This window comes from Chiloscyllium punctatum, chromosome 48 (genome assembly GCF_047496795.1).
Source record: "Chiloscyllium punctatum isolate Juve2018m chromosome 48, sChiPun1.3, whole genome shotgun sequence".
Lineage (NCBI taxonomy): Eukaryota > Metazoa > Chordata > Chondrichthyes > Orectolobiformes > Hemiscylliidae > Chiloscyllium > Chiloscyllium punctatum.
The window spans coordinates 30,900,925-30,928,425 of record NC_092786.1 but is presented as its reverse complement, the minus strand read 5'-3'; the positions used below and the strand labels follow the sequence as shown (position 1 = coordinate 30,928,425).

At 43.5% G+C, this 27,501-nt stretch overlaps 1 protein-coding gene across 4 annotated transcripts in view; it reads left to right on the top strand.

Moving 5' to 3' along the window:
* Positions 1 to 27,501, top strand: part of LOC140468864 (peptidyl-prolyl cis-trans isomerase FKBP8-like) — a 167,153-nt gene that overhangs the window by 126,891 nt on the left and 12,761 nt on the right. For 2 of the 4 annotated variants that reach the window (XM_072564924.1, XM_072564922.1), the window contains exons 4-6: positions 2,519 to 2,736; positions 16,986 to 17,086; positions 27,126 to 27,203. In XM_072564924.1, the coding sequence (XP_072421025.1) occupies positions 2,519 to 2,736; positions 16,986 to 17,086; positions 27,126 to 27,203 (397 nt within the window). Of the gene's footprint in view, positions 1 to 2,518; positions 2,737 to 16,985; positions 17,159 to 27,125; positions 27,204 to 27,501 lie in introns of all 4 variants that reach the window. The other 2 variants (XM_072564923.1, XM_072564921.1) reach the window with 1 other exon arrangement.

Here is a 27,501-nt window from a genome sequence, read left to right as displayed (position 1 = left end):
AGTTGGACATCTTGGAGAAAACAGCACTTAAGATACAAAATAACTTGCAAGATGGATACAAAGTTAGAGGTTGAATAAACTGAAAATGCTGTAGCTTACCAAGGTTGTGAAAGAAACTTTAGATACTTCTAAAGAATTGTTGAAAGCCTTTGACAATTACTTTAATCAAAAACAATAATATCATTAAAAGAGGAAGAGTTGACAGAAGTGTTCAGCATCCAGGGAAATCTATGGATAATCTTAAGAATGATCTTATAGGTTAGTGGAGAAATTAGACTGAGGTGATTTAAAGTCAGAAATCATGAGGGACAGAATTTTTTGTTGAAATGATGTGATGTGTTTTAGTCATATTTATTATAATCCAAAGAAGATTTGGATTTCAAGAAAGCCATTCAATAGTAAATAAAGCTAAGCACAGACTCTTGACTGTCAGATGTTGTCACTGTGTACAAAGTGACTCCAAACTATCTCTACATTTTCCATAAACATCACTCGCAAATATTTTTTACTTCTGGTATTTATTCTGCAACAATTTCAATAAAGGACAATTCCAAGTGCATGCAATGCTAAAATACATTTAATTTATCATTCCTTATCTGACAAGTGTTTTTCAAAAGAGATGTAAAATATTACCATCTGCACTATTATACATAAATGACAAAAGTCATGTTGTTGTCTATTCTGGGCCTGTTTCGGTGAATTAGATGTCATTCCTAACCCCCCATTATGAGTAAGAGATCATCTTTATTATATTTATTAGCAGATTTTAGTGCCCGTATTCAGTCCTAAAACTACCACAGACAGCTGGTCCATCAAATATGTTAGTACCTGTGAGACTGCTACAGAAAATGCCATTGAGATAGTCAGGCATCCAGTTCCCTTTCACTCCCTGAGACCATCATACTGCAGGGGGTAAAAGCCCTTATTTCCAACTGACTGTAAGCGCGACTATAAAATAACCTTGGGCAGTCTCAGTCATATATCAAAGAGAGCATGTCTGAAAGACAAGGGTGCTGTGAATTGGTAAAAATTGGCATAGACTTAGAAACCTCCATCAGAGGGGCAGTCAGGATGGTGTACAGGTAACAGAAAAGATGTCAGAGCTGTACAGTAGGAGTGATAAATATCCTTCGGCAAACTGCTGGAATGATCAAAAAGTGCCTTCCATGAATTTTACTACAGTTGTCTTTGAAGTTACATTGTGCACTTGAACAAATAAAGAGCTCCATTTTTTCAGTGACAGGCCTTGGATTGTCAAAATAAAATTCACTAGGAAAACAAAAGGTTCAAATTAAAGGAACTGAATTGAAATTCACTTTGGCTGACATTAGGATCTGATCTGGACCCCACAAAGCAACTGGGAGGTCTGAAGCTGGTTGGAAATCAGGCTGTGTGTTTGGAACTGGTAATTGGTGAAGCCCAGCATCTGTCATGTCTTCACTGACAGCTCAACAATTTTAAGGAAAGAAGTATCAGGCTTCTTGCTTCAGCAGCAGTGGTTTAGGGTATACCCTGGTGGCAGCGACTTGGGAGGCAAGCTCATGACCTGGGCTGTAGAGTCTAGAGAATGTTTCTGCTTCTCCTGACGTCAGAGCACTGATAAATAAACTCACCGACCAGTGAAGAATCCTGAGAAAAGTCAGTATAGTGCCTGAAGTATCATGCCTTTCCAGTTTCAAGGGGCCACCAAGTCAATCATTTACCTATGAATGGAGCCTAAAGCCTTTGTTAGGTTGAAGTAGGGCCGCTGTTAAAATGACCAAGCCTGTATAGGATTGGGCACTTTGAAGCAAACTTTGGACATTGCTGTGAAATTGTTGCTTTTTATGGTACACTTGCAGAAGGGATACAATGAAGCCTGATTTCTACCTGAATATTTGAAAATGTAAAGCTAAAGATGTGCATGATGGACAATGTCCCTCGGACTAGATTCACTTTTTTTCACTAGAATCACTACACTACAGTGTGGAAACAGGCCGTTCGGCCTGACAAGTCCACACCATCCCTCCGAAGAGCAACCCACCCAGACCAATTCCCCTACATTCACCCCTGACTAATGCACTTAACACTACAGGCAATTTAGCATGGCCAATTCACCTGACCTGTGGGAGGAAACCAGAGCACCTGGAGGAAACCCACACAGGCACAGGGAGAATGTGCAAACACCACACAGACAGTTGCCCAAGGTGGGAATTGAACCCAGGTCCCTGGTGTTGTGAGGTAGCAGTGCTAACCACTGAGCCACCATGCCACCTAATACTCTTGGCTTCCAGAGAAGATTTCACAGGCTATTGAGTTCCTGGGATTCACTGTAACCTCTGGCTTTTCTTGCCTCAGGTTCATACCAAAATGTCACTGGCCTGTACTCCCTGCTACCCCACTCAACTGCTTACATTTAATATTTTCATTGTACAGAACTGACAATGTTGGTAAAACAGCTGGTATTAAACAGTTGCTTTACCGCAGGTATAGTTGTTGATGAATGACCACTGATGTTTCCTTTCCTTTTCCACGTCAGAGAGCCTGATGTCCCTGCAGATGCAACAGTAATATACGAGGTCCAGCTTCTCAATGTCAGAAATGCTCCTGACCTGAAAACGCTGTCGGTTTCGGACTGCATACGGATCTGTAAACAGAAACGGGAGCGTGGAAATTACCACTTCCAGAGGGAAGACTACCACAATGCTGTGAAATCATACAACTTGGCTCTGGATGTCCTGAATATTTCCTCAGAATGTAAGACACAACTCAATAATTATAATACCCCTTTCGCCAGTCCTCTGACTGGTATTGTAGGAATATCTGGAATGGATTAATTATCATTGAAAGAAGAGCAGATGGTATTCTCTCCAGTAATGTGGCCAATATCCAACTCTCAATGAAACACATAATGTGGTCATCATAATACTGTGGATTGTGGGAACTTGCTTTGCACAAGTTATTCACCATATTCCTACAGGTGACCACAGTTCAAAGATTACGTTGTTGGCTGTAACAGTATATGGGAGTATTCAGATGTGATGAACTGCACTATATATCAAAATGTTTGCCTTTTGTTTGTTTGATCTGTTTTTTGCTGATTTTTTTTTTGTCCATCCAAGTTTGTAAGGTGTCATAAGAGCATAAGATATGGGAGCTGTGGTAGGCTATTCATCCCTCTGTGCCTGCTCTGCTGACCAGTGAGAACATGACTAAGGTTCTATATGTGACATTTGAAAAATGCATCAAAGAAGATATAACAGAAGGGGTAAAGATAATTGCTAAAGTAATCATGAGGGGCATGGATAGGGTAAATAGCCAAGTTCTTTTCCCAGAAGTGCAGGAGGATATAGATTTAAGGTGAGAGGGCAAAGATTTAAAAGGGATCTAAGGGGCAATGTTTTCACACAGAGGGTGGTGCATGTTTGGAATGAGCTGCCAGAGGAAATGGTGGAGGCTGATACAATTGCAACATTTAAAAGGCATCTATGCTGGGTATATGAATGGGAAGGGTTTAGAGGGATATGGGCCAAATGCTGGCAGATGGGACTAGATTAATTTAGGATATCTGGTTGGCATGGATGAGGTAGACCAAAGGGTCTGTTTCCGTGCTGTACGTCTCAATGGCTGATCTTTTGCTTTAACACTATTATCATAATAGATTTAATATGTAGAAGTCAAGTTATCTCTGCTATGAACATACTTAGCGACTGAGCTTCTGCAGCCCACTGGGTACACAATTCCAAAAGCTCACTATCCTACAGGTGAAGAGATTCCTCCTCATTTCAGACTTAATTGAGTTGTCCTTTATTTGAGACTGTTTCGTTTGTCTTTAGACAACACCCATCCCACCAGGAGAAACATCCCTCCAGGATCTCTCAGGTCGAGTCCTGTAAAAATGACTTATTTTTGAATACAATCACCTTAGCCAGTGACAATCTTGTCCCTGCGCCAGAACGCTGTGTGTTAATTTCCCACTTCTGAGGTGTGAGTATAATAGCTAAGATGCCTCTCTGGTGCAGGTGGAGGTACAGTCTTTTGGACGACACAAGAAACCAAGGCTATTTATTGGCCCTCAGGTGGAGGTAAATGATCACAGAACACTATTTCAGGGAATAGCTTGGGTGTTCTGCCCGGTTTCTTATTTATCCTTCCACCAGCATAATTGAAAAACAGACAATCCAGTCGCCAACTCATTAGAAGGCCACTATCCTCACAACGTTGTTGATTGACCCCCTCAGACTCACTAACCTGAGGGGAGTTGAGAGGCAAAGATATTCAGCCAGGCTCTTGGGACTCTGGAGGCATAGGTACCCCAGGACACAAGCATAACCCCCTTCTGCCTCATTCCCATGACAACCCTGGGCCTACATGTCATGGAGATGCAAGTCTCTTGCCATCTGGAAACACAAAGGAGGCTGAAATAATAGAAAATGCTGGGAAATCACAATGGATCTGGCAGCATCTGTGGAAACACAGTTAATGTTTCAAATTAACAAGTTTCTCTCAGAACAGAAAAGTTCTGAAGAAAGGCCTGTGACCTGAAACATTAACTCTCTCCACCGATCCTGCCAGATCCGGACAAATACTTCCAGAGTTTACTGTTTTTATTTGAGATCTCCAGCATTTGTTTTGATAAAGAAACTTGACAGTGAAAAGTTTCTGGTCTGTTTACATCCTTGGAATAAACAATCACAATGCTTTCAGCAAGAACTAGTGACCTGCATGGATCCTCATATAATCTTCTGTTTATAAATCACAAAATGATGACAGATAATCCCTCATCGTTCATTCAAACATATGGACACTGTCAAAGTGAAGTTTGAGAAAAACACTAAACAATGGAGCAAAAATACAAGTGTGAAATGATGTGTTTTAGTTGGAAGAACACTGAAAGACAATATAAAAGGGAGGGTACAATTCCAAATGGGGGTGTATTACAGAGGAATCTGGGTGTATTTGTGCTCAGTCAAGATTAAAGTGGGGCTGGAAAAGCACAGCAGGTCAGGCAGCTCCGAGGAGCAGGAAAATTGATGTTTCAGGCAAAAGCTCTTCATCAGGAAACTGATGAAGGGCTTTTGCCTGAAACATCGATTTTCCTGCTCCTCGGATGCTGTCTGACCTGCTGTACTTTTCCAGCACTACTCTAATCTTGACTCTAATCTCCAGGATCTGCAGTACCCACTTTTGCTGCATTTGTGCACAGGTCAATGAAGGTAGCAGGACAGCTAGAGATAGCAGTTAATAAAGCATGCGTTGTCCTCCATTTTATTAATTAGGGAATAAAGCGGGGAGTTGATGTTGAATTTCATTGGCGTTTGTGGACAGTTGTGGGCGCCACATGTGGGAACAATGTGAATGCATTGGAGAGAGAGAGTGAAGAAGCAATTTACTAGTTATAAGGAAAGATTGTTCTCCCTAGAGAGAGGAAAGCTAAGAGGCGATCAGATAGAGGTTTCGATATCATGAGTTAGCTGGACAGTGTAGTGAGAGAGAAGCTGTTTCCATCTGTAAAGGATACAAGAATGAGAAGTCATAGATTTAAAATGTAAATTAGATTCCCTACAGTGTGGAAACAGGCCCTTCAGCCCAACCAATCCTCTGAAGAGTAACCCACCAAGATCCATTTCCCTCTGACTAATGCACCTAACACTATGGGCAATTTAGCATGGCCAATTCACCTGGCCTGCACAGACACAGGGAGAATGCACAAACTCTGCACAGACAGTTGCCCAAGGCTGGAATTGAACCTGGGACCCTGGTGCTGTGAGGCAGCAGTACTAACCACTGACCCACCATGCTGCCCCTTGTAGTGCATACAAAGCAAGGATGATGTGGGAAAAAAAAATTGCACAGAGCAAGTCGTTAGAGTATGGAGTGAACTGCCTGAAAATGTGATGGAAGCAGGTTCAACTGAGGCATTCAAGAGGTAATTGGATTTGTTATTTGGATAGCAGGAATTTGGGGAAAAGACAGGAAATTGACACTAGGTCATAGAACTGAGCCAAATGACCTTCCTGTGTGCCGTAATAATTCTGTGAAAGTGTAACTGAGTGCAGTTCACAGCTACTGGAATAGTAGGCAATATCATTCGAATATCATGCCTGGAACTGTTCGATCTTTGATAAGAATGAGTTGCTTCACATTCTATGACAGCTTCAGCACAAAATACAACCTGTCTTGTGTTTCAGCAAAGTCACTAATACATCATGAATGAAAATTGAATGTCGTAATCATAGCTTTCTCATATTGAAATCACACTGACTCAGAATATGAAAACAAGGTTTTCGTTCAGACTTGTGAGCACTCAGTTTATTTTAACACATTGGCTGAAAGCTGGCCAGACTAGCTTGGTATTGAATGCACTTGCTGTTAAAAAGCTGGAGTTGCAGACATTGAGGTAAAGTTTCCAGGGGATTTGTCTTGCCTTCAACAGAAATACCACAGGAACAATGTAAGTAGGGTTAGGAGAAGGCTATTAAGCCCTTCAACCTTCTTTGCCATTCAACTAGCTCATTGCCATTGCTCCTCATTTAATCACATTGAATACTTATCCCTTGATAACTTTTATCTGACAAAAAAATCTGTTAATTTCTGCCATTGACAGCAGCACTTAGATTAGATTAGATTAGATTACTTACAGTGTGGAAACAGGCCCTTCGGCCCAACAAGTCCATACCGCCCCGCCGAAGCGCAAGCCACCCATACCCCCTACATTTACATCTACCCCTTACCTAACACTACGGGACAATTCAGAATGGCCAATTCACCTGACCTGCACATCTTTGGACTGTGGGAGGAAACCGGAGCACCCGGAGGAAACCCACACAGACACGGGGAGAACGTGCAAACTCCACACAGTCAGTCACCTGAGGCGGGAATTGAACCCGGGTCTCTGGCGCTGTGAGGCAGCAGTGCTAACCACTGTGCCACCGTGCCACCCACTTCTCCCAGGAAATGCAGAATCTTGAGGAAGAGCATTTCAGATTTGTAGTACTTTTGGTTTGAAAAGAATCCTCCTGAATTTGCTAGAGTGGTCTGGCTTTCATTGGTGAGCCAGCCAATATTTCATCCTCAGATAACATCAGAGAAAAGGGAGCAGTGTGAGTTTTACTGTCTTGTGAGTGAACATCAACAGTCTCTACACAATATAACAATATACAGAGGACAGTAAAACAGAAAATTCAACTTGGAACCCCTGGACTTAGGTTATAGTTCCCTGTCATTTGACATCACTATGATATAGCTTGTTTCATATGTGCTCTCAGTTGCCATATTTAGCATAAACATACAATTCTGTTGAAAGAGGGCTCTTTGCAGTGGTAATACCCCTAGCTCTGGGCATGGGCTCAAATCCCACCTGCATCAGAAGTGTGTAATAATATCTGAAATTATTGATTCGCAAATATCTATAATTCCCTTCACAAAAAAATGAAACAGGTGATCTGGTCATTATTGCATCATTGTTTGTTGAGCGTATAGTCGCAGGTAGACAGGGGGGTGAAGGAGATGTTCACCTTTATCAGTCAGTGCATTGAGTATTGGATTTGGGATGTCATGTTGCGGCTATACAGGACATTGGTGAGGCCACTTTTGGAATACTGCATGTAATTCTGGTCTCCCTACTATAGGAGAGATGTTGTTAAACTTGAAAGTGTTCAGAAAATATTTACAAGGATGTTGTCAGGGTTGAAGGGTTTGAGCTAGAGGAAGGGACTGAATAGGCTGATGCTGTTTTCCCTGGAGCGTCGGAGGCTGGGGGGTGACCTTATAGAGGTTTATAAAATCATGAGGGGCATGGATAGGGTAAATAGACAAGGTCTCTTGCCCAGGGTAGGGGAGTCCAAAACTAAAGGCTATACATTTAGGGTGAAAGGGGGAAGGTTTATAAGGGACCTAAAGGGCAACTTTTCATGGTGTGTGTAAGGAATGAGCTGACAGAGGATGTGGTGCAGGCTGGTACAATTTCAACATTTCAAAGGCATCTGGATGGGTATATGATTAGGAAGGGTTTAGAGGGGTGTGGGCCAAATGCTGGAAAATGGGACTAGATTAATTTAGGATATCTGGTCGGCATGGATGCGTTGGACCGAAGACTCTATATTGCTGCACTAGTTCCCTCATTACAACAGCGCGACACCTCAAAAGGATTTCATTGATAGTAAAATACCTTCTAAGGACTGGTAATATTAAAGAGATGCTAAATAAACGCAAGTCCTCCTGCCTATATACTTCTATGTCAATGAGACAAAATAGTTGCTTTACATATGTTTTTAAATATATATTTTCTAATCAGCCTAATCAACAGCTCTCTGCCTCTCAATTCTGCCAGTGAGCTTCTGTATGCAGCAGAATGTCTCAAGAGTGTTGTGCACTTTTAGAGAGAAGCTAACCACAAAGGTGGCTGAAATGGATTATCCTAGGAACTAAGGTCAGAGTGTAGTGACGGATATGGCACTAGGAATCTTGGCCTTATAGACGAACATGAAGGGAGATGCTATGGTCTCATAGTCAGGGTTAGGAGACGGTCAGGGACCACCCTGAGAAGGCAGGTGACCAGGGAGGTCAGTTCCTGGAGACAGGTACCGACGACCTGGCAGCAGAGATATAAGAGGGTGAATGCCCTCCTGCCAATGGTCAATGTGAGAGAATGCACCTTTCACACAATGATTGCTCCCCATTTTAACATTGACTGTTTATACTGCTCAATCTAATACATCCCCACCACTCACCCAGGAACACCACCCAGCACTCAGGACTTACACCAAATCAGCAGGTATTTCACTTCAACCCAACACAATGGCATTCTAGACCTCACACCTGCAGGACAAGGTTCCACACAAAGAAAAGGGAGCAGAGCAGAACAGAACCAGAGAGGGGGCACTGAGCCCTCCATTTCCTGAGCCCTGCAGTGGGGAATGTTGTCTACAATCACAGGTCTGGTAGCCTCATGGTCCATAACTATCCATACTTGGACCATGGATCTCCAGCTCCCCCTTCCAACCCTCTCACCTCACACTAACAATCCCATCTGAGTTCCTGCTATCAGACACTTATGACCTGCAGCCTGTTCTGCTCCAGGAGCCCCAGGGAGGGGAGACAGAGTGACACAGAGACAGCAACAACACTGCAGTGATGCTAAGTTCCCATCACTTGATGTGACACTCAGATTAGGACATGACACTTATCCTGGAGGTGAATATGAAGTTGGGATCAGCAGAGGCAGGTGTGTCCTGTAAGCAGGCCTAATCAGAAGGATGCTGTGTTAGCCAGGTCAGCAGCACAGGGTAAAGGGTCAGACTCAGCAGGACAAGTGATGGAAACCACAGGCTCCCATACTGCTTCTGAACCAGACCCAGGACCCAGGACCCAGCCCAAGATCAGGGGTAGGAGTCCCAACCCCACACAGAACACTGTGACCCCCACCACAATACTGAGCATAGTGACCCCACCCCCACACAGAGCACAGTGATCCCACCCTCCCAGAGCACAGTGAGCCTGTCCCATACAGAGCACAGTGACCCCACCCCCCCACACAGAGCACAGTGAGCCCACCCCACACAGAGCACAGTGAGCCCACCCCCCCACACAGAGCACAGTGACCCCACCCCCATAGAGAGCACAGTGGGCCTGCCCCAAACAGAGCACAATGAGCCCACTCCCCCATACAGAGCACAGTGACCCCACCCTCCATACAGAGCACAGTGGGCCTGCCCCAAACAGAGCACAATGAGCCCACTCCCCCATACAGAGCACAGTGAGCCCACCCCCATACAGAGCACAGTGAGCCTGTCCCATACAGAGCACAGTGAGCCCACCCCCATACAGAGCACAGTGAGCCTACCCCCATACAGAGCACAGTGAACCCGCCCCAAACAGAGCACAATGAGCCCACTCCCCCATACAGAGCACAATGAGCCCACTCCCCCATACAGAGCACAGTGACCCCACCCTCCATACAGAGCACAGTGAGCCCGCCCCACACAGAGCACAGTAAGCCCACCCCCAACACAGACCACAGTGAGCCCACCCCACACAGAGCACAATGAGCCCAACCCCACACAGATCACAGTGAGCCCGCCCCATACAGAGCACAGTGAGCCCACCCCCACACAGATCACAGTGAGCCTACCCCCACACAGACCACAGTGAGCCCACCTCCACACACAGACCACAGTGAGCCCACCCCCATACAGACCACAGTGAGCCCATCCCATAAAGAGCATAGTGACACCACCCCACATAGAGCACAGTGAGCCCAACCCATACAGACCACAGTGAGCCCACCCCCACACAGAGCGCAGTGAGCCCACCCCAACACAGACCACAGTGAGCCCACCCCCACACAGAGCGCAGTGAGCCCACCCACACACAGACCACAGTGAGCTCACCCATATTCTGAGCAACAGGATCCAGTGTTGATTTGCTAAACAACCTCTTGCCACGGTTAAGGCACATGGAAGTGTCTGAGTCCAACTTGGCAGAAGGCAGCATTCAAATCTGGACTTCTGAGCATATCTAGAATCACCCTCCTCTGATATGTGCAGCTGCTGACTTTACATTAATGGAGCCTGAAATAATTCCACAAAGACCAGTATCCCATCATCAAGTCACCCTTTATTTTCACATGGAGACTCCATGACAATGACCCAGCTCCCTCAGAGCCAGCTCTCAGAGTGAACAGAACCTCTGACACTTCTGTCTGTTTTTCCCCCTTTTTTCCTCATACTACCACCTAACAGCAAGAGTGCTTATTTTTCCCCAGCACCCATATTGTGTGTGTGTGTGTGTGTGCAGGTGTAGGACACAGCGAAAAACAACATTATTTATTTATATTCCACCACCACAGGGAGAATGGAAACACTCGTGTGGGCCAGTGGCAAACAGAACTCTTCTCAACAAAAAGCAATTCTGCGTGATCGAAAAGTGAAAAGGGAGGGCAGGGACTAAATCAAAATAGAGTTGGAGGGAGAACTAAAACAGTCCACACCTCATGGTGCCCACTTCTCCCTGAAAACCTCGAGTGTATTGGTAGACACTGAGTGCTCCTTCTCTAGGGACACCTGGGCTTACTCCTGCCACCAAGAAGAAAAGAGACACCCGAGTGGCCAGTGACACTTACTCCTGTTTATATCTGTCAGCCAGGGACCCCTGATTAGACCAGATTAATAGCCGCAATCAGGGAACACCTATTCTATGGGGTCCACCTGGCTGACCTTGTTACAATCACTGCAGAAATAAAATCAGGGGAGCGTGGATGAGACTATTAAGCCTGCAGTCCCTTGCAAATGCCAACAGTGCCTGATTAGGCTGTTCATCTCTCTATGTTTCACCCGATAAATACTTAGAGCTTATATAACTTTAATGCTTTTTCCCCTTTCATGTTGTTCTTAGCTGTCACATGTCAGCACAGGGAAAGTAACTGTGGGAAAGTTAATCGTGAGTAGTTTTTGTTGGAAGAGTTTAAGTTCCTCCACCTTTGAGGCGATATTGAAGCCTGTTAACTAGTCTGACAACCTCAGTGAGGCATTTCTGTTTTCTATGGCCCCCTGCCCATTATGTGTGACTGATGTGTTTAACTTGTTGCAGCTACTGCTGACTGATTCAATCAGAGGCGATATGGAACCTTTACTATAAAGACAAATGAATGATGAGGCCGAGCAAAAATCTCACGTTTATGTTGGTGGGTTTTGTTCCCAATATTCCCTTTTAGATATTTTTATTCAAACTATTATGACACATGCCTGGACATGAATCAATGAATGAATTTGCTTTATTATCACATGTACTCGAATTAGTACAGTGAAAAGTTTACAATTTGCCACTTATGGCACCAGCTTAGGTAGAAGATACTTAGGTACAGATACTAAATTATTTGGTATAAATTAGAAAAAAAAAAGGAGTCTCAGATAATAATAAAAGGAAAAACTTAAAAAATGATACTCAGTTACAGTCCTTCCACTCCAGTCTGTGCACCTAGCCTCCAGCCCACCCTAGGCCAAATCTCCAGACCACACTGGAGGCCTCACCTTGAGGCCTCACCTTGAGGCCTCACTTGAGGCCTCACCTCCTCATGACAATCTCCAGTCCCCTGTCTCCAGCCCAGGGACGTGCCTCCAGCCCAGGGACGTGCCTCCAGCCCAGGGACGTGCCTCCATCCCGGGGACTTGCCTCCAGTCCAGAGGCTCACCTCCAGTCCAGAGACTTACCTCCAATTCACGCCATTCTCTCAATGGCCTCCAGTCCCCTGCCTCCATCCCGGGGACTTGCCTCTAGTCCAGGAACTCACCTCCAGTCCATGGACTTGTTTCCAATTCATACCAGGGATGCACCTCCCCGCAACAGCCTCCAGTCTACATACCCATCTCACCTCTATTCCCAACTGATTCCATCCTGGTAAGTTTAGAAAGTTTAAAGAACATGTGGGAGTTGAACCCAGATCTTCTGGCCCAGAGGTAGGGACACTGCAAGAGCTCAATAGTTATTTTTACCCTGTGCTAAAGTTCATATTAATGATACTTACATAGACCTTGCAAATTTGGATGCAACTGGGAAATAAATTTGCCAGGATTCAAACTGAGTTTTCCCAGCTGCTGGACTCAGCTGTTCCAAGGCTTCAGAGATCATTAACTGTCATCCTCACATCCCATCTTCACTCAACACTGAATGCTGTTAACCATTGCCAGGGTAGATCAGGTCCTTCAGAACTGACAACACCATTTCCACTGCTATTTTATGTAATTCATTGGAAAGAGTGTAGGAATCTGCTGAATGGATGGAATTGAAAAGGCAGAGATTGAGGAGTTCTGGGAGTGATTAATAAACTTTACACAGAATTTGGGAATGGTTACAGCGTAAAATGAGGTCATTTGGTCATCATGCCTCCACCAGCTCTTCAAAGGAGCACCATAACGATTAGAAAGCACATTTGGGTCAGCATGGACAAGATGGGCTGAACAGCCACCTTCTGTGCTGTATCATTTCAATGTAGTGACAATCTTCTACCTTTTCCCCATCCCCTTGTACTCTATTTCCATCCAAATAATTATCCAATGCACTCTTGAATGCCTCAATTGACATTTACCATTGCAGGAAAGAACTTATAAAAAAAAAATCACCCACTGAGCAGACTTAAACAGAAAAAGGTGGAAATACTCAGTCAGTCAGGTAGAGAAAAGTAGATCATCCAAATCTTCCAGTCTCTGGATTTTCAAAATATAAGTAAGTTGGGAGAAGCCCTTCAGGACCTTGGGGATATCCTGACACACGGAGAAATGAAGTTGCCCGGAAAGTTTTAACTGACTTCCAGTACCCAGAATTCCTCCAATACTGAGCCCAAACTGAAGACTTGGGTCAGGCATGCAGCTGGATATTTATCTAGGAGGTGGCGCACTGGTTTATACTTAACTCCATGGTTAGCCAGTGTTACTAAACAGAGCAGTAAACCAGGAACCTTGTCCTGACAACCCTCAGACCCATCAAACTCCGACCTGCCTGGCTACAACATCCTCCCCCCTCCAACATCTGACGACTCCTTTGGCCTGACCCAAACACCCACTGACTGACTACCCTACCCCACCCACCCAACTAACCCAGCGACCCGACTAATCCCAAACCCAGCCCCACTGTGCCACACACTCACGCATTCAACCACTCACCTTTGTTGTTCAAGGGTGTAAGGGTGTGAAAAGGTTAACATGAGAAGTGCCTGAAGCATCACCCAGTATGATAATGCAATTCAGACTTGGTGGGAGTTCAACTAAGGATCTCGAAGGAGCAAATCTTAATATCCAGATCAGGAAAGATTGAAGAGTAAGAGGCAACTTAACTGAAACATGTAAGATACCAAGAGGTCTTTATACAATAAATGTAGAAAGAATTCTTGTGGAAGAATCTAGAACCAGGAGTCATAATTTAAAAATAAGACAGTTGTGCTATCAGTTTTGGAGTGATATCCTTTTTAGGAACTTAACACATAAATAAGCCAAGTACCCAGATGTTGTCACAGACTACAATCCCTCTGCACTGTAGTACCTAGGGCACAAGCTGTGTCTGGAGATTACTCTGTATTGTATATATTAGTTTAGCTGTAATTAAAACCACCAGAGATCCTCCACATCCCTCATTTGTATGACAGACCATCAAAATGATATATGGACTCTTTGACTTCCATATGTGTTAATTTTACAATGCCTATCTGAGTATAACTGCTGTTACCCAAAGCTTATGAGCTTTCGCTTATAGCATTCAAGAGATGCCTTTGGAAAAAATACATTCTATTATCAATTTTGGAGTGATGTCCCTTTTGAAAGATCAACTTGGAAATGCTTCAAATACCCAGATGTTGTCACATGATGACAGGACGTAGGATCGCTGCACTGCAGCATTAAAGGCACAAGCCATGGCTATGGATTCTCTACCGTTTGCACTAGTTTAAAATAAGACCACCAGAGATCATCAATTAAACAGAATCCATGTACAGTACACTTTTTAACATCCAGCACCTATGGGACCAGGAGTGTACCAATTGATCAAATATTGTCGAGAATCAAGAGATCCACATAATCAATGTAAAAACACACACCAAATAATAGAAATGTAATGCAGGGGGTTCAAACATCACTTCACCCACAGTATAAATAAAACTTAGCATCGGAGTCTTTGCACTCACACCCTCAACTGGCTACTCAGACATTGTGGTAGATCATTGACTCGAAATCGAATCAGCTGTTGACATTTCGTGTGGCCATTTGATTGAACAGCACATTGCAGTAAATACATTTTAGAAACTGTAATAATTGGGCAGAATAATATAGTAAATCTTATGGTATTTGAGGTTATTATAATCATTAAAGATGTTGGTTCATTAGGTGCCAGTTAAAACAAACTTTGTTTCACCTCATTTATGTTACACAATGCAATCAATTTGTTGAAACACACAAGTGTTATCCATTTAAGGCAGAGATGAGGGGAAATATTTTCTCACAGAAAGTTGTGAGGTTTTTAAGCTCACTTTCCCCAAAGCTGGTGGAAGCAGTGGTTTTGAATATATTTAAGTCAGAATCGAATGGATTCTTGATAAGTAAGGGAGTGAAAGGTTTCCCAAGTAGGTGAGAATATGGAGCAGTCAGATGAGTTTGTATTCTTAATGCTGAGGAGTCTCGCTGAATCTGCAGTGTGTTACTCTGATATTACATACTCAAGCTGCATAAAGATTTGCTAAACATACAGCCAGAAAGTGCTTTCGGTTCTGATCAACAAGTCGTGAGGGAGAGGCACTCAAACTTTGGAAGTGGTGAGAAACAGTGGTTCCCCCTAAGACTGGAACACTTCAGCTGTGAAGTGGGATCATTAAGAAATCCCTTGACTGTACTTAAAATACTATGTGGAATAGAAAAAGGTAATCCTGAGCTAATCCTAATCCTAGACAAGACTGCAACACAAAGGGACATGAATACAAACTAGTAAAATGATACTACGGGATAGAAAATGAATTGCAATTATGTCATAAGACACCCAAATCTAATGAATATGTTTGAAAAGTAGTTAGGATTGGTATGTGGTCAATCATTGCAGTTATCTGCACACAATAGTGAGAGAAATGACAAACTAAATTGGTTTTGGTGATGTTGCTTTCCAGGATAAATTTTGATCACATCACCTGGTGAACTGCATTGCTTTTCATATGATTTAAATGATCTTTAACATCTATTTGAACATAACCAACAGTTTAATGTATTGTCAAAGAATCAGCACCTCTGATCATCCAGCATTCTGTATGATGCAGACATGTCAGCCTTCAGTACATGTTTAAGATCTGCAATGTTGTTTTAACATGAATCCATGGGTGGTAAGGGTACTACCACTGCACCAAGGTGATACTTGGAGCTGAATCTTCCCAGTTCTGGTGACACAGGGTTGGAGAAGGCTGTCATGACCAGGGAGGAGCCACTCGAGGATAGTTCTACAATGTGTTCCTGCCTCCAGGTCAGGCAACAACTGGGTTCTGCCCACTCTACAGATATAGACAATTGTGGCAAATGAGACCCTGCTTAGGGACCATGACATCAGCGTTCATTCAATTTTGGATAGGTCCGCTGACTCATATGGAGGCCACCAGCTCTAATGAGGCAGACCAGGGCCATTGGAGGCAAAGACTCCATGTCTTAATGATACAGCCAGAGGAGGAAAGTGCATAACCTCCTGTCTCTGTTCCCAGAGGGTAATTTCGCCTCCATTCCCAATGGCCCTTCTGGCTTCAGATCTCTTTATTTGATGATATGAATGCAGATAGATGAGAGTATTGCATACTGAGACACTATCACAGCCTCTTACCTGCCTCAGCAGTACCTACTTCTCCTGATGGGTCCTGGCATCAATACAAGCTTCTTGCATTCCAAGTCTGGAGCCACAATTAGGCAGCCTTCAGACTGTGACATGGGGTACAGGGGTGATGTGGGTGAGCCCAGGACTCCCACATGAACCCAACAACGGATCCTGAAAATTGAAAATTTGATTTCAGACAACATTTCAGAAAGAGAAAGTAGAAAAGTCACACAACTTACAGAAATTTGGGGGGGTGGGGGGGAAGAAAAGCAACATTGCTTCTACTGAACTCTAATTAGCAGAACTGAGAAATGACAAATGGAAATCCCACGACACACTGCTATTACAATATGACATAGACAGCTTCAATTTTAAATGTGTCCATAGGAAATTAGGATGGGAAAAGCTGACACAAAATTCTGACAGAAACATTACAATAGAAAACACAGTTTGTTAACTACAGAGTGCCATAGGTCTGAGTAGCAACAAGCCAGAAGGAAGGAAAACAGCAATAGTTGAAAATAAATGTAATGGTCACACTGAAGGTCCATTTTGAGGTATACAAATCCAGTCGGATATCTGATTTGCACATTTTACTGGCTTTTCCTTGTGGGACACATCACTATGACGCTACTTTCTATTTCTAGTCTTTTAATGTCTCTGCTGTTTTCAAATTTCAGCTAATCCCAGCGCTCAGGAAGCAGAAGAATTGCAGGAAGACGGGCTGAAGTGTCTGAACAACTTGGCGGCTGCTCAGCTGAAGTTGGAGCTCCGAGATGAGGTGATTGCTTCCAGTAACGCTGTGCTGCAGCTGGACCCCAATAATGTGAAAGCTTTGTTCAGGAAAGGAAAAGTTGAGTATCGACAACTCCCCACCAGTATTTCCTTACTGTGTGTATTCACTTTGTATGGGTTTTCCCATTCGCGTGAAGCTCTTTCATCCCTTCACTTATCAATGAATTCCACCTGGAGTCACATGTAGGCAGACCAGGTAAGGATGACAGATTTCCTTCCCCAAAAAATATGAATGAGCTAGATGGGTTTTCCCAACAATTAGCAATGGTGTCATGACCATCATTGGTCTTTTCATTCCAGATTTGTTTTCATTGAATCCAAATTCCAACATCTGCCATGCAAGATTCGAACATTCCTGATGAAGGGCTTTTGCCCGAAATGTTGATTTTCCTGCTCCTCGGAAGCTGCCTGACCTGCTGTGCTTTTCCAGCACCACTCTAATCTTGACTACATGTGACTCCAGACCAACAGCAATATGAGTAGTTCTTAAACTGCCCTCTAGGCAATTAGGTTGGACAATAAGTTCTGATCCAGCCAGCAACATCCTTGTGAATGAACTAAAAAAGACTCTATTGAGACTGGTATCATGTTAATAAACTTACCCTTTATTAACACACAGAGAATCCTTAACACTGATCTAGCTCCCTCAGAGCCAGCTTTCACAGTGAACAGTACCTCTGACACTCCTGTTTATATCTGTCAGCCAGAACTCCCTAATTGGATCAGGTCAACAGTCCCAATCAGGGAACTCATATTGGAGACAAAAATAGAAATTGCTGGAAAAGCTCAGCTGGTGTGGCAGCATCTGTGGAGAGACGTCAGAGTTAACGTTTTCAGGTTGAGTGACCCTTCCTCAGTTCTATGAGGCCCACCTGGCTGACCTCACTACAGAAGGTTAACCCATCTATTTGAATGAATCTCTTCTCCACTCGTTAGGGAATCATAGATCAGCCACGTCACAGGAGACGGCCATTCAGTCCTCTGCATCTGTGCAAGCTCTCTGTAATTATATCTCAGCTAGTCCCACTCCCCTGCCTTTAATCCTGGCAGAAAGGAAGAGGAAAGGAACATCATACCAACATATCTGGCATTTGCACACTTCTATTCACCCAGTCTAGCATCAGGCAATGAGTAAGAGTTAAGAATGACCAATGTTTGAGAAAATACGCTGTCTTTTTGGACTCACTTCAGGTTTAGAGGCATCAAGGCCTCATCTGAACTAACGGGTTCTCATCTATTCTTATCAAACCACAACCATGTTGGGTGATTCCCTTCACTTGTAATTTCAAGCACTGTCCCCAGGATTGATGGAGAACTAAATGGATTTTGTTTGCACGTGCGCAGATGTTTCACGCTTAGAGATCACTTGCCATTATCACTTTCCAGAGAAAGCTTAACGCGCCATCCTTAAACTAAAAAATAGTGGAGTAAGCACTGTTTGCTGCCATTTAACTGGCATAAAATGGGCATAAAATGTTCAATTTCAGACACCAACTTGCTGCATTCCAAGGAATAATATTTTGCCAGAAGTTAACCTGAATTAAGTTGAAATTAACTTAAATAAAGTTATGTTCCTTGCAAATATCAACAGACAGTGAATGAAAGAAACATAGAGAATCCTGGAGAAACTCAGCATCTGTAGATAGAGAAACAAAGTTAATGTTTCAAGTCTTGTATATCTTTCTCTGCAGATGCTGCCAGGCCTGCTGAGTTTCTCCAATGTTCTCTGTTTCAGATTTCCAGAATCCACAGTATTTTGCCTTTAACAGAGGGCTAATGCCTGTTCTAGGTGACCTCACAATAGCAGACATTGGGCCTACCCAGCTCATGTTTCTTTCAGCCTCTAGCTCTATGGCCTAAGTAATGTCTGCCAACTAGAGATACTTTCCTGAATAAAACCTGATCCCACTGCCACTGTCCTAATCCCGTCTCCAAACCGCCAGGAGGCAGGAAGCCTTTTGGCCTTTGATAAAAAGTCATTTGCTGCTGCAGGCTGTTCAGCTACTAGTTTAGGCAGATGTGATCCAAGGCCTGAGACCTAATTTAACCACAAGTTTCCTGGCTTGTGTGCGCTGAATGTGGGCACTGTATCAATTCACTGACATAGTCACCAAGCATTTATTGCTTGAGACTTCATAGAAACCCATCTCTCTCATTTCAAACAGTCTTTACAGGTATCAGGGCATTAGAATTGTAGGATTGGAAATGACAATTTTGTAAGATGTTAGGACCAAGAATCTTCCAAACAAAGGATGCTTGCCAGGCTTTTCAATGTGCGACTCTTTTTTCACACACAATGTGGTTGAAATATTGAATGCACAATTTTCCATTGGTCAGTGTAATAACAAAGTAATCCATATGACCTCTCTCCAATTCAAACAGGAAGAGAAAAGGATCAGAAGCTGAAATTCCTTTCTTTCTGAAGAAACTTTAATCCCAATGTAAAAATCTTCTCTATGCATGTTGGATATTCATATCTTTGGATAAAAATGCAATTAAATTTTTATCACGTGTGAACTTTCCTACCAGATCCCTCTCTTCTAATTTATAATTTGTTTTCCACAAGTGTAAAGCCCTCTCAGCTTTAAGGACAGAACATTTAACGCTGAACGTTAATCAGAAACTTGCTGTTTGTATTTGATGAGATTACAGAACACAATATTTTTCAGTTTCAAAAGCCAAGCAGCTGGCTACACCTCATCTCTGCAGTAAGTACACTTGCCTAAAGAGAACATGTGAAAGAGTGTTAGATCCTAATAGATATCTCCAAACACATTTCTCTGAAACAAAATCAGTGTTTACTGTGGAAATGGACATGGAAGATATAGAATGTAGGGAAATAGATGGTGACATCTTGAAAAATGTCCATTACAGAGGAGGAAGTGCTGGATGTCTTGAAACACATAAAAGTGGATAAATCCCCTAGACCTGATCAGGTCTACCTAAATACTCTGGGGAAGCTAGGGAAGTGATTGCTGGGCCTCTTACTGAGATATTCGTATCATTGATAGTCACAGGTGAGGTGCCAGAAAACTGGAGGTTGGCTAATGTGGTGCCACTATTTAAGAAGGATGGTAAAGACAAGCCAAGGAACTATATAAAAGGTAAAAACAATGACTGCAGATGCTGTAGACCAGTGACCCTGACATCGGTGGTGGGCAAATTGTTGGAAGGAATCCTGAGGGACAGGATGTACATGTATTTGGAAAGGCAAGGACTGATTAGGGATAGTCCACATGGCTTTGCTTGTGGGAAATCATGTCTCACAAACTTGATTGAGTTTTTTGAAAAAGTAACAAAGAGGATTCATGAAGGCAGAGCAGTAGATGTGATCTATGTGGACTTCAGTAAGGCGTTCGACAAGGTTCCCCATGGGAGACTGGTTAGCAAGGAATACAAGGAGAATTAGCCATTTGGATACAGAACTGGCTCAAAGGTAGAAGACAGAGGGTGATGGTGGAGGGTTGTTTTTCAGACTGGAGGCCTGTGACCAGTGGAGTGCCACAAGGATCGGTGCTGGGTCCTCTACTTTTTGTCATTTACATAAATTATTTGGATGCGAGTGTAAAAGGTACAGTTAGTAAGTTTGTAGATGACACCAAAATTGGAGGTGTAGTGGACAGCGAAGAGGCTTACCTCAGATTACAATGGGATCTGGACCAGATGGACCAATGGGCTGAGGAGTGGCAGATGGAGTTTAATTCATATAAATGCGAGGTGCTGCATTTTGGGAAAGCAAATCTTAGCAGGACTTATACATTTAATGGGAAGGTTCTCGGGAGTGTTGCTGAACACAGAGACCTTGGAGTGCAGATTCATAGCTCCTTGAAAGTGGAGTCGCAGGTAGATAGGATAAAGAAGAAGGCTTTTGGTATGCTTTCCTTTATTGGTCAGCGTATTAAGTGCAGGAGTTGGGAGGTCATGTTACGGCTGTACAGTACATTGGTTAGGTCACTGTTGGAATATTGCATGCAATTCTGGTCTCCTTCCTATCGGAAAGATGTTGTGAAACTTGAAAGGGTTCAGAAAAGATTTACAAGGATGTTGCCAGGGTTGGAAGATTTGAGCTACAGGGAGAGGTGAATCGACTGGGGCTGTTTTACCTGGAACATTCGAGGCTGCGGGGTGACCTTATAGAGGTTTACAAAATTATGAGGGGCATGGATAGAGTTAAATAGACAAGGTATCTTCTGGGGGGTGGGAGTCCAGAACCAGAGGGCATAGGCTTAGGGTGAGAGGGGAACGATATAAAAGAGACCTAAGGGGCAACTTTTTCACACAGAGGGTGGTACGTGTATAGAATGTGCTGCCAGAAAAAGTGGTGGAGGCTGGTACAATTGCAACATTTAAGAAGCATTTGGATGTGTATATGAATAAGAAGGGTTTGGAGGGATATGGGCCGGGTGCTGGCAGGTGGGACTAGATTGGATTGGGATATCTGGTCAGCATGGATGAGTTGGACCAAAGGATCTGTTTCCGTGTTGTACATCTCTATGATTCTATGACTCTAAAAGCAGAAATTATTGGAAAAGCACAACAGGTCTGGCAGCATCTGTGGAGGGAAATCAGAGTTCACGCATCAGCTTCAAACATAAGAACTAGCAACAGGGGAAGGTCATCTGACCCACTGATCCTGCACCACCGTTCGATAAGATCGTGGCTGATCTTTTCATGGACTCAGCTCCACTTACCTGTCCGCATCTATTACCCTCCCCGCTTCGACCTGATGTATTCCCTTCATACATTTAAAGATTTTTATGGGTTCAGTGACCCTTCCTCAGAACTGATGGTGGGTAGGAAAGACGTTTTTTGATGCAGAAGATAAGAAGGGGGTAAAGACTAAATGATAGATTAGAAATAGAACCTAAAGAGAGAGAAGAACAGTTGACAGGGAAAGGTGTGGATAATGGTCAGCCTGGGAGAATGAACAGCTGGTAGTGGATTGTCCACAGGTGCTGCCAGACCTGCTGAGCTTTTCCAGCAATTTCTGTTTTTGTTTCTGATTTCCAGCATCTGCAGTTCTTTCAGTTTTTATTTTGTACATTTCTCTGAAATCTGAGCCCAATACCACCCCCCCTTCCCCGCCGTAAAACCAAATCAATGCATCATGCCTTGTGTTAAATCTTAAATTTGATCGGACGGATGTTCCTGTCCCTATCCAGTGCACATTAGCTGACATATTAACCATTCCTAATTCTCTGTTGCCTGGAGTTCTGTTTCCATGTGGAGTCAATGCCAGGGTACATCAGTTTAAAATGCCATATGGTTGGGAGGCAGATTGCGGCTTATTGGGCTGTTTATCCCTCAATCTCAGTCTCTTATCTTTCACTTTATGAGCATTTGGACAAATTGATTTGTTTTTGATGAGTTACTTTCCTCCTGTGTTAATCAAAAACAGATGGTGTCTTAGTTCTAAGTTAACTGCGCTGACAGTTCTTTAATAATTTACAGACTTGAATCCATAGCCATCTGACACAAAAATAGAACCATTGACCCTGTGAGGTTGTCTGAAGGAGGGTTAGAGTCCCAGTTAGAAGCACAACCTACAAGGATTTTTAGCCATGGCTTGACATCAGTTATTTTGGCAGGAGGTCATAACTTCACTTGCTCCATTGTGGCACTGTGATCCATAATAACAAACAAAAAAAACTTGGAAACTTTCTCTTGGGAACTCAATGACCCTCTGGATTCAATATCGAGTTCAACAATTTTAGGGTTTGAGCTTCTCCCATGTCCTTACCCACCCCTCCAACACCAGGCCTTGTTATCACATGGTCTGCTATTATACACAACCCATTCTTTGTCATTAATTGTCCCCATTCATCCTCGTAGCCAGATTATCCCTCCTTTGTCTGTTCAACTGTTCTTCTCTCTCCTTGGGCTCTATCTCCACCTATTATTTACTCCTTACTCCACCCACCCTATTCTCTACACAAAAACCAACCAACCATCAGTTCTGAGGAAGGGTCACTGGACCCATGACGTTAACTCTGATTTCTCTCCACAGATGCTTCCAGACCTGCGGAGCCTCTCCAGCAATTCCTGCTCTTGTTTCTGATTTTCAGTGTCTACAGTTCTTTTGATTTTTCAGCAAAAGACTTCTCTCTCCCAAGTCAGGAACACTTTCATGTCACTCCTCAGAATGGAAGTTGTCTCACTTCCACCTTTTGGTGATTTGCTGTATTCACCCAAACATGATTTGATAACATTTACATATTGATTCTGGATGTGGAGGACCATTTGGCCCATCTTCTGGCACCCACACAGCATCACTCTATAGTCTTTCAGCCCCTATCGTTTATTTAATCTTTCTCCTCCAAGACCATATTTATACCTTCATTCCAAGTGTTGATCGTTTTTGTCTAAAGATTTCCTGATATGGCCCTGCATTTGCCTTTCACTAGATTCCCCATACTTAGAGTTTAATATTAACTTTCTGAATGTGCCTTTTTCTGACATTCAGCCTTTTGGGTCTGCTGTGTGCAGATATATCTTGACTGATCTCTATCCCAATCCTTCTTAGTCCATCCTTTTTTTTTAGATTAGATTACTTACAGTGTGGAAACAGGCCCTTCGGCCCAACAAGTCCACACCGGCCCGCCGAAGCGTACCCACCCATACCCCTACATCTACATCTACATCTACATCTACATCTACCCCTTACCTAACACTATGGGCAATTTAGTTTGGCCAATTCACCTAACCTGCACATCTTTGGACATACCTGCACATCTTTCTCCTCATCCCTTATTTTCTTGCCCTCAGGTTACCTCCAGTATTTCCCGAATTCGGGGCGAGAGAGCTCCAAATCTATTCTGCTTCTTATGTAAAGATACACGCTTTCATTCGGTCAGAAAAGATTATTTCTAAGTTTAAGATGATCACAGACTCTCTCCAAAGCAGAAGGAGGGCATTGAGTCTACACTGACCCCCTGAGGAGCATCCCACCCTGATCTTGTAGCCCTGCATTCCTCATGGCCAATCCACCTAACCTGCACATTATTGGACTGTGGGTGGAAACCGGAGCACCCAGAGGAAACCCAGGCAGACACGGGGAGAAGGTGCAAACTCCATGCAGACTGTTTCTCAAGACTGGAATTGAACCTGGGTCCCTGGCGCTGTGAGGCAGCTGTGAGTCCTGAGCTGATCTTTCTGGATTTCTCCACCAAAGGGATGTTGTATAACCTCATCAAGACCAAGACATGTTTCTCTTTGTTTCCTGCTGCTGATGTTTAACTTTCGATGTCTATCTCCCCCTTCCAGTTTGTACAGTTATAGCAAATAGTCTCTATCCAGTGTATCCTTTTTTTTGTCATTTTAAACATCTCTCTGCCCACCCAGCAGCCCAGATTTATCATACCTGTGTTTCACCTCAGTATTTCCTCATTCCAGGCAGCACCTCAGGAAAGTTGTGTTGCAGAATGTCTCAATCCACAGCATTCTTCCCCTTGCTTGGATTTCAATACATGATACAACTGTCACCTTACCAAGGATGAACATAGATAAACTATACAACTTTTTTTTGTTTAAAGATTCTGTAATTCTGCCCAAAGTCCCAGTATATACCCCATTCTCAACCATTTGAGATGCAGTATTTTAATATCTTGCAAATCTAACCTTGCCCAATCCCTCTGTTCCTTCACATTAAAAAGCCTGACCATTTGATGTATAATTTTTTCCCCTCTAATTTTCACTGAAAATTTACACCTCACTCTTAATGACATTGAAATCATTGTGTCACATTTTACCAATTGCAGATTGCTTGTTAACCCCTTTCAGTTCATGTTGGTCTTTAAAATTGGGTTTTCATGTTAGAGTCATCTAAACATGGAGATGTTTGTCTCCAGCTCTCCATTGATGTGTTCAGTGATCAGCTGTTCCCACATTCTCCCCTGGCTCTTTTCACTAAGAACTGTATTAGTTTGGCCATATAGTCTTAGTTTCTGTAATTTTAATGACTGTCTCTTTTTCTAGACATCTGGAAGATTTTATCTTGAAAAGAAATGTCACTGTTTTACCCTATCACTTCTAGTGGAGGTTCTTCCTGGGTTAGCTCTGTCTCTCTTTCTGGATCCAGGAACCACATTAGTCAGAGAGAACGGGAATGGTTTTGAACAGACTCCACTCACTTTAATAGACTGAATACAAAAACAGTTCAGCAAACCACATCAGTTCACAGACCAGGCAGACATGGTGATGGGAAAATAATGACAGGGACAGATAGAGGATGCTACTGGGGGATTTCAGGCACAATCCTGTACATCAGACCTCAGGGTAATGATCACTTTCCACCTTGAACTTGTATTTTCCTAAAGTGACAGAGCAGCATTTGTAAGTACAACACTGCTCTTCCTAAGGGCACGGTGTCTCAGTGGTTAGCACTGCTGCCTCACAGCACCAGGGACCCAGGTTCGATTCCCACCTTGGGTGACTGTCTGTGTGGGGTTTGCACATTCTCCCCGTGTCTGTGGGGGTTTCCTCCGAGTGCTGCGGTTTCCTCCCACAATCACAATGATGTGCAGGTCAGGGAATTGGCCATGCTAAATTGCCCATAGTGTTAGGTGCATTAGTCAGGGGTAAATATAGGATAGGGGAATGGTCTGGGTGGGTTACTCTTCGGAGTGTTGGTATAGACTTGTTGGGCCGAAGGGCCTGTTTCCATACTGTAGGGATTCTAATCTCATCTAATCCAGGAAGGGGAGTAAAGAAAGAAATCTGACACACAACCTACCCTCCCTCCAGGGTCATTCCTGACCCTGTACTCAAAACAAGAAGACAGCTGGTCCAGCTATTGGTTGACACCTTTTGAAACAAGAACATAGAATCCCTACAGTATGGTACCAGGCCATTCAGCCCATCAGGTCCACACTAACCCTCTGAAGAGATCCCACCTAGATTCACCCTTTCCTTGTAACCCAGCATTTTACTCATTCATGATGAGGGTGTCACTGGCTAGGCAGCATTTATTGCCCATCCCCAAGTGCTGTTAAGATTCAACCACATTGCTGTGGGTCTGGAGTCACATGCAGACTAGACCAGGTAAGGATGGCAGTTTCCTTCCCTAAGGGGCATTGGTGAACCAGATGGGTTTTTCCCAACAATGGTTATCATTAGACTTCCAGATTTCTTAATTTACTGGATTCAAATTCTAACAACTGAATTCCAACCCACAGATTAATAGTCCAGCGATAATGCCACTGGGCCACTACCTCCCAACTCTCCCATGGCTAACCCACCTAACCTGCACATCGCCAGACACTAAGGACAATCTAGCACAGTCAATCCACCTAACCTGCACATCTCTGACTGTGGGAGGAAACCGGAGCACCTGGAGGAAACCCACGCAGACACGGGGAGAATGTGCAAATTCCACACAGCCAGTCGCCTGAGGCGGGAATCGAACCTGGGTCCCTGGTGCTGTGAAACTGCAGTGCTAAGCACTGAGCCACCGTGCCACCCCATTTCTAGGTAGAACAGCTTCATAATCATTCATTACATTGTCCATTCTCCAATCCTCTAGCATACATCCATGTAGCTGTGTTTTCCAGTTAGTGCTATTCCCATTTCCCTTGAGCTGCTTGAATGTATCCCTTCGGCTCCCAGGGCTTCATTCTCCTCGACTTAAACACTTTGCGGATGAAGCTTATGTACGATGGTAAGAATTTGAAACTAAGAGTTTTGGGGAGGTGAGGATGAGGGAGCGGGTGGAGAGAGGGTCATGTGGATTTGCTTCAGAGTTTGAACCGGTTACACGCAAGCAATGAACTGACAGAAATACAGACTGACTGGAACAGTTAATAACCTTTCTCTCACCCCGGATTATAATCAATGTTGAGTTGTACATCACTGTGGCTCTAAAAATCCCTTGAAGCCATTGTAAATGACTTTTTAAATTAAATTTCCACACACATTTAACCAGGCAAAATACAAATGCAGCCTGCCCATCAAAACAAACATACCAGTAATGGTCCAATTTATTTTTGGTGCGTCAAAATGATTCATTCTGTTTTTCCAATTTGTTGCAGTTGTTATCTGAACGGGGTGACTATGAGGAAGCTATGGAGACGCTCAAGAGAGCATTGAAACTTGAACCAAGTACAAAGGTAAATAAATGCATTAAACCTCAATGTAACCTTTTACACATATACACAGAAGGATGTTAGTCCCTGCCTTCAAAGAAGATTGCAGATGACATGTATCAGGGTACAGTGCTAATCCAAACAGAAGATGTTGAGCGGGGATTGGGAATGTGTATTTGTACAATCAGATTTAATTACGTCAAAGCTCCTGGGTAATGATGATGCTTTGCTCTTCATTGAGACACAAATCCTCTTGAGTCTAGAGTAACTAATAAAAATCATTTGACTATCTTGGCTTGGATATTTAACTGCTCCCACAATG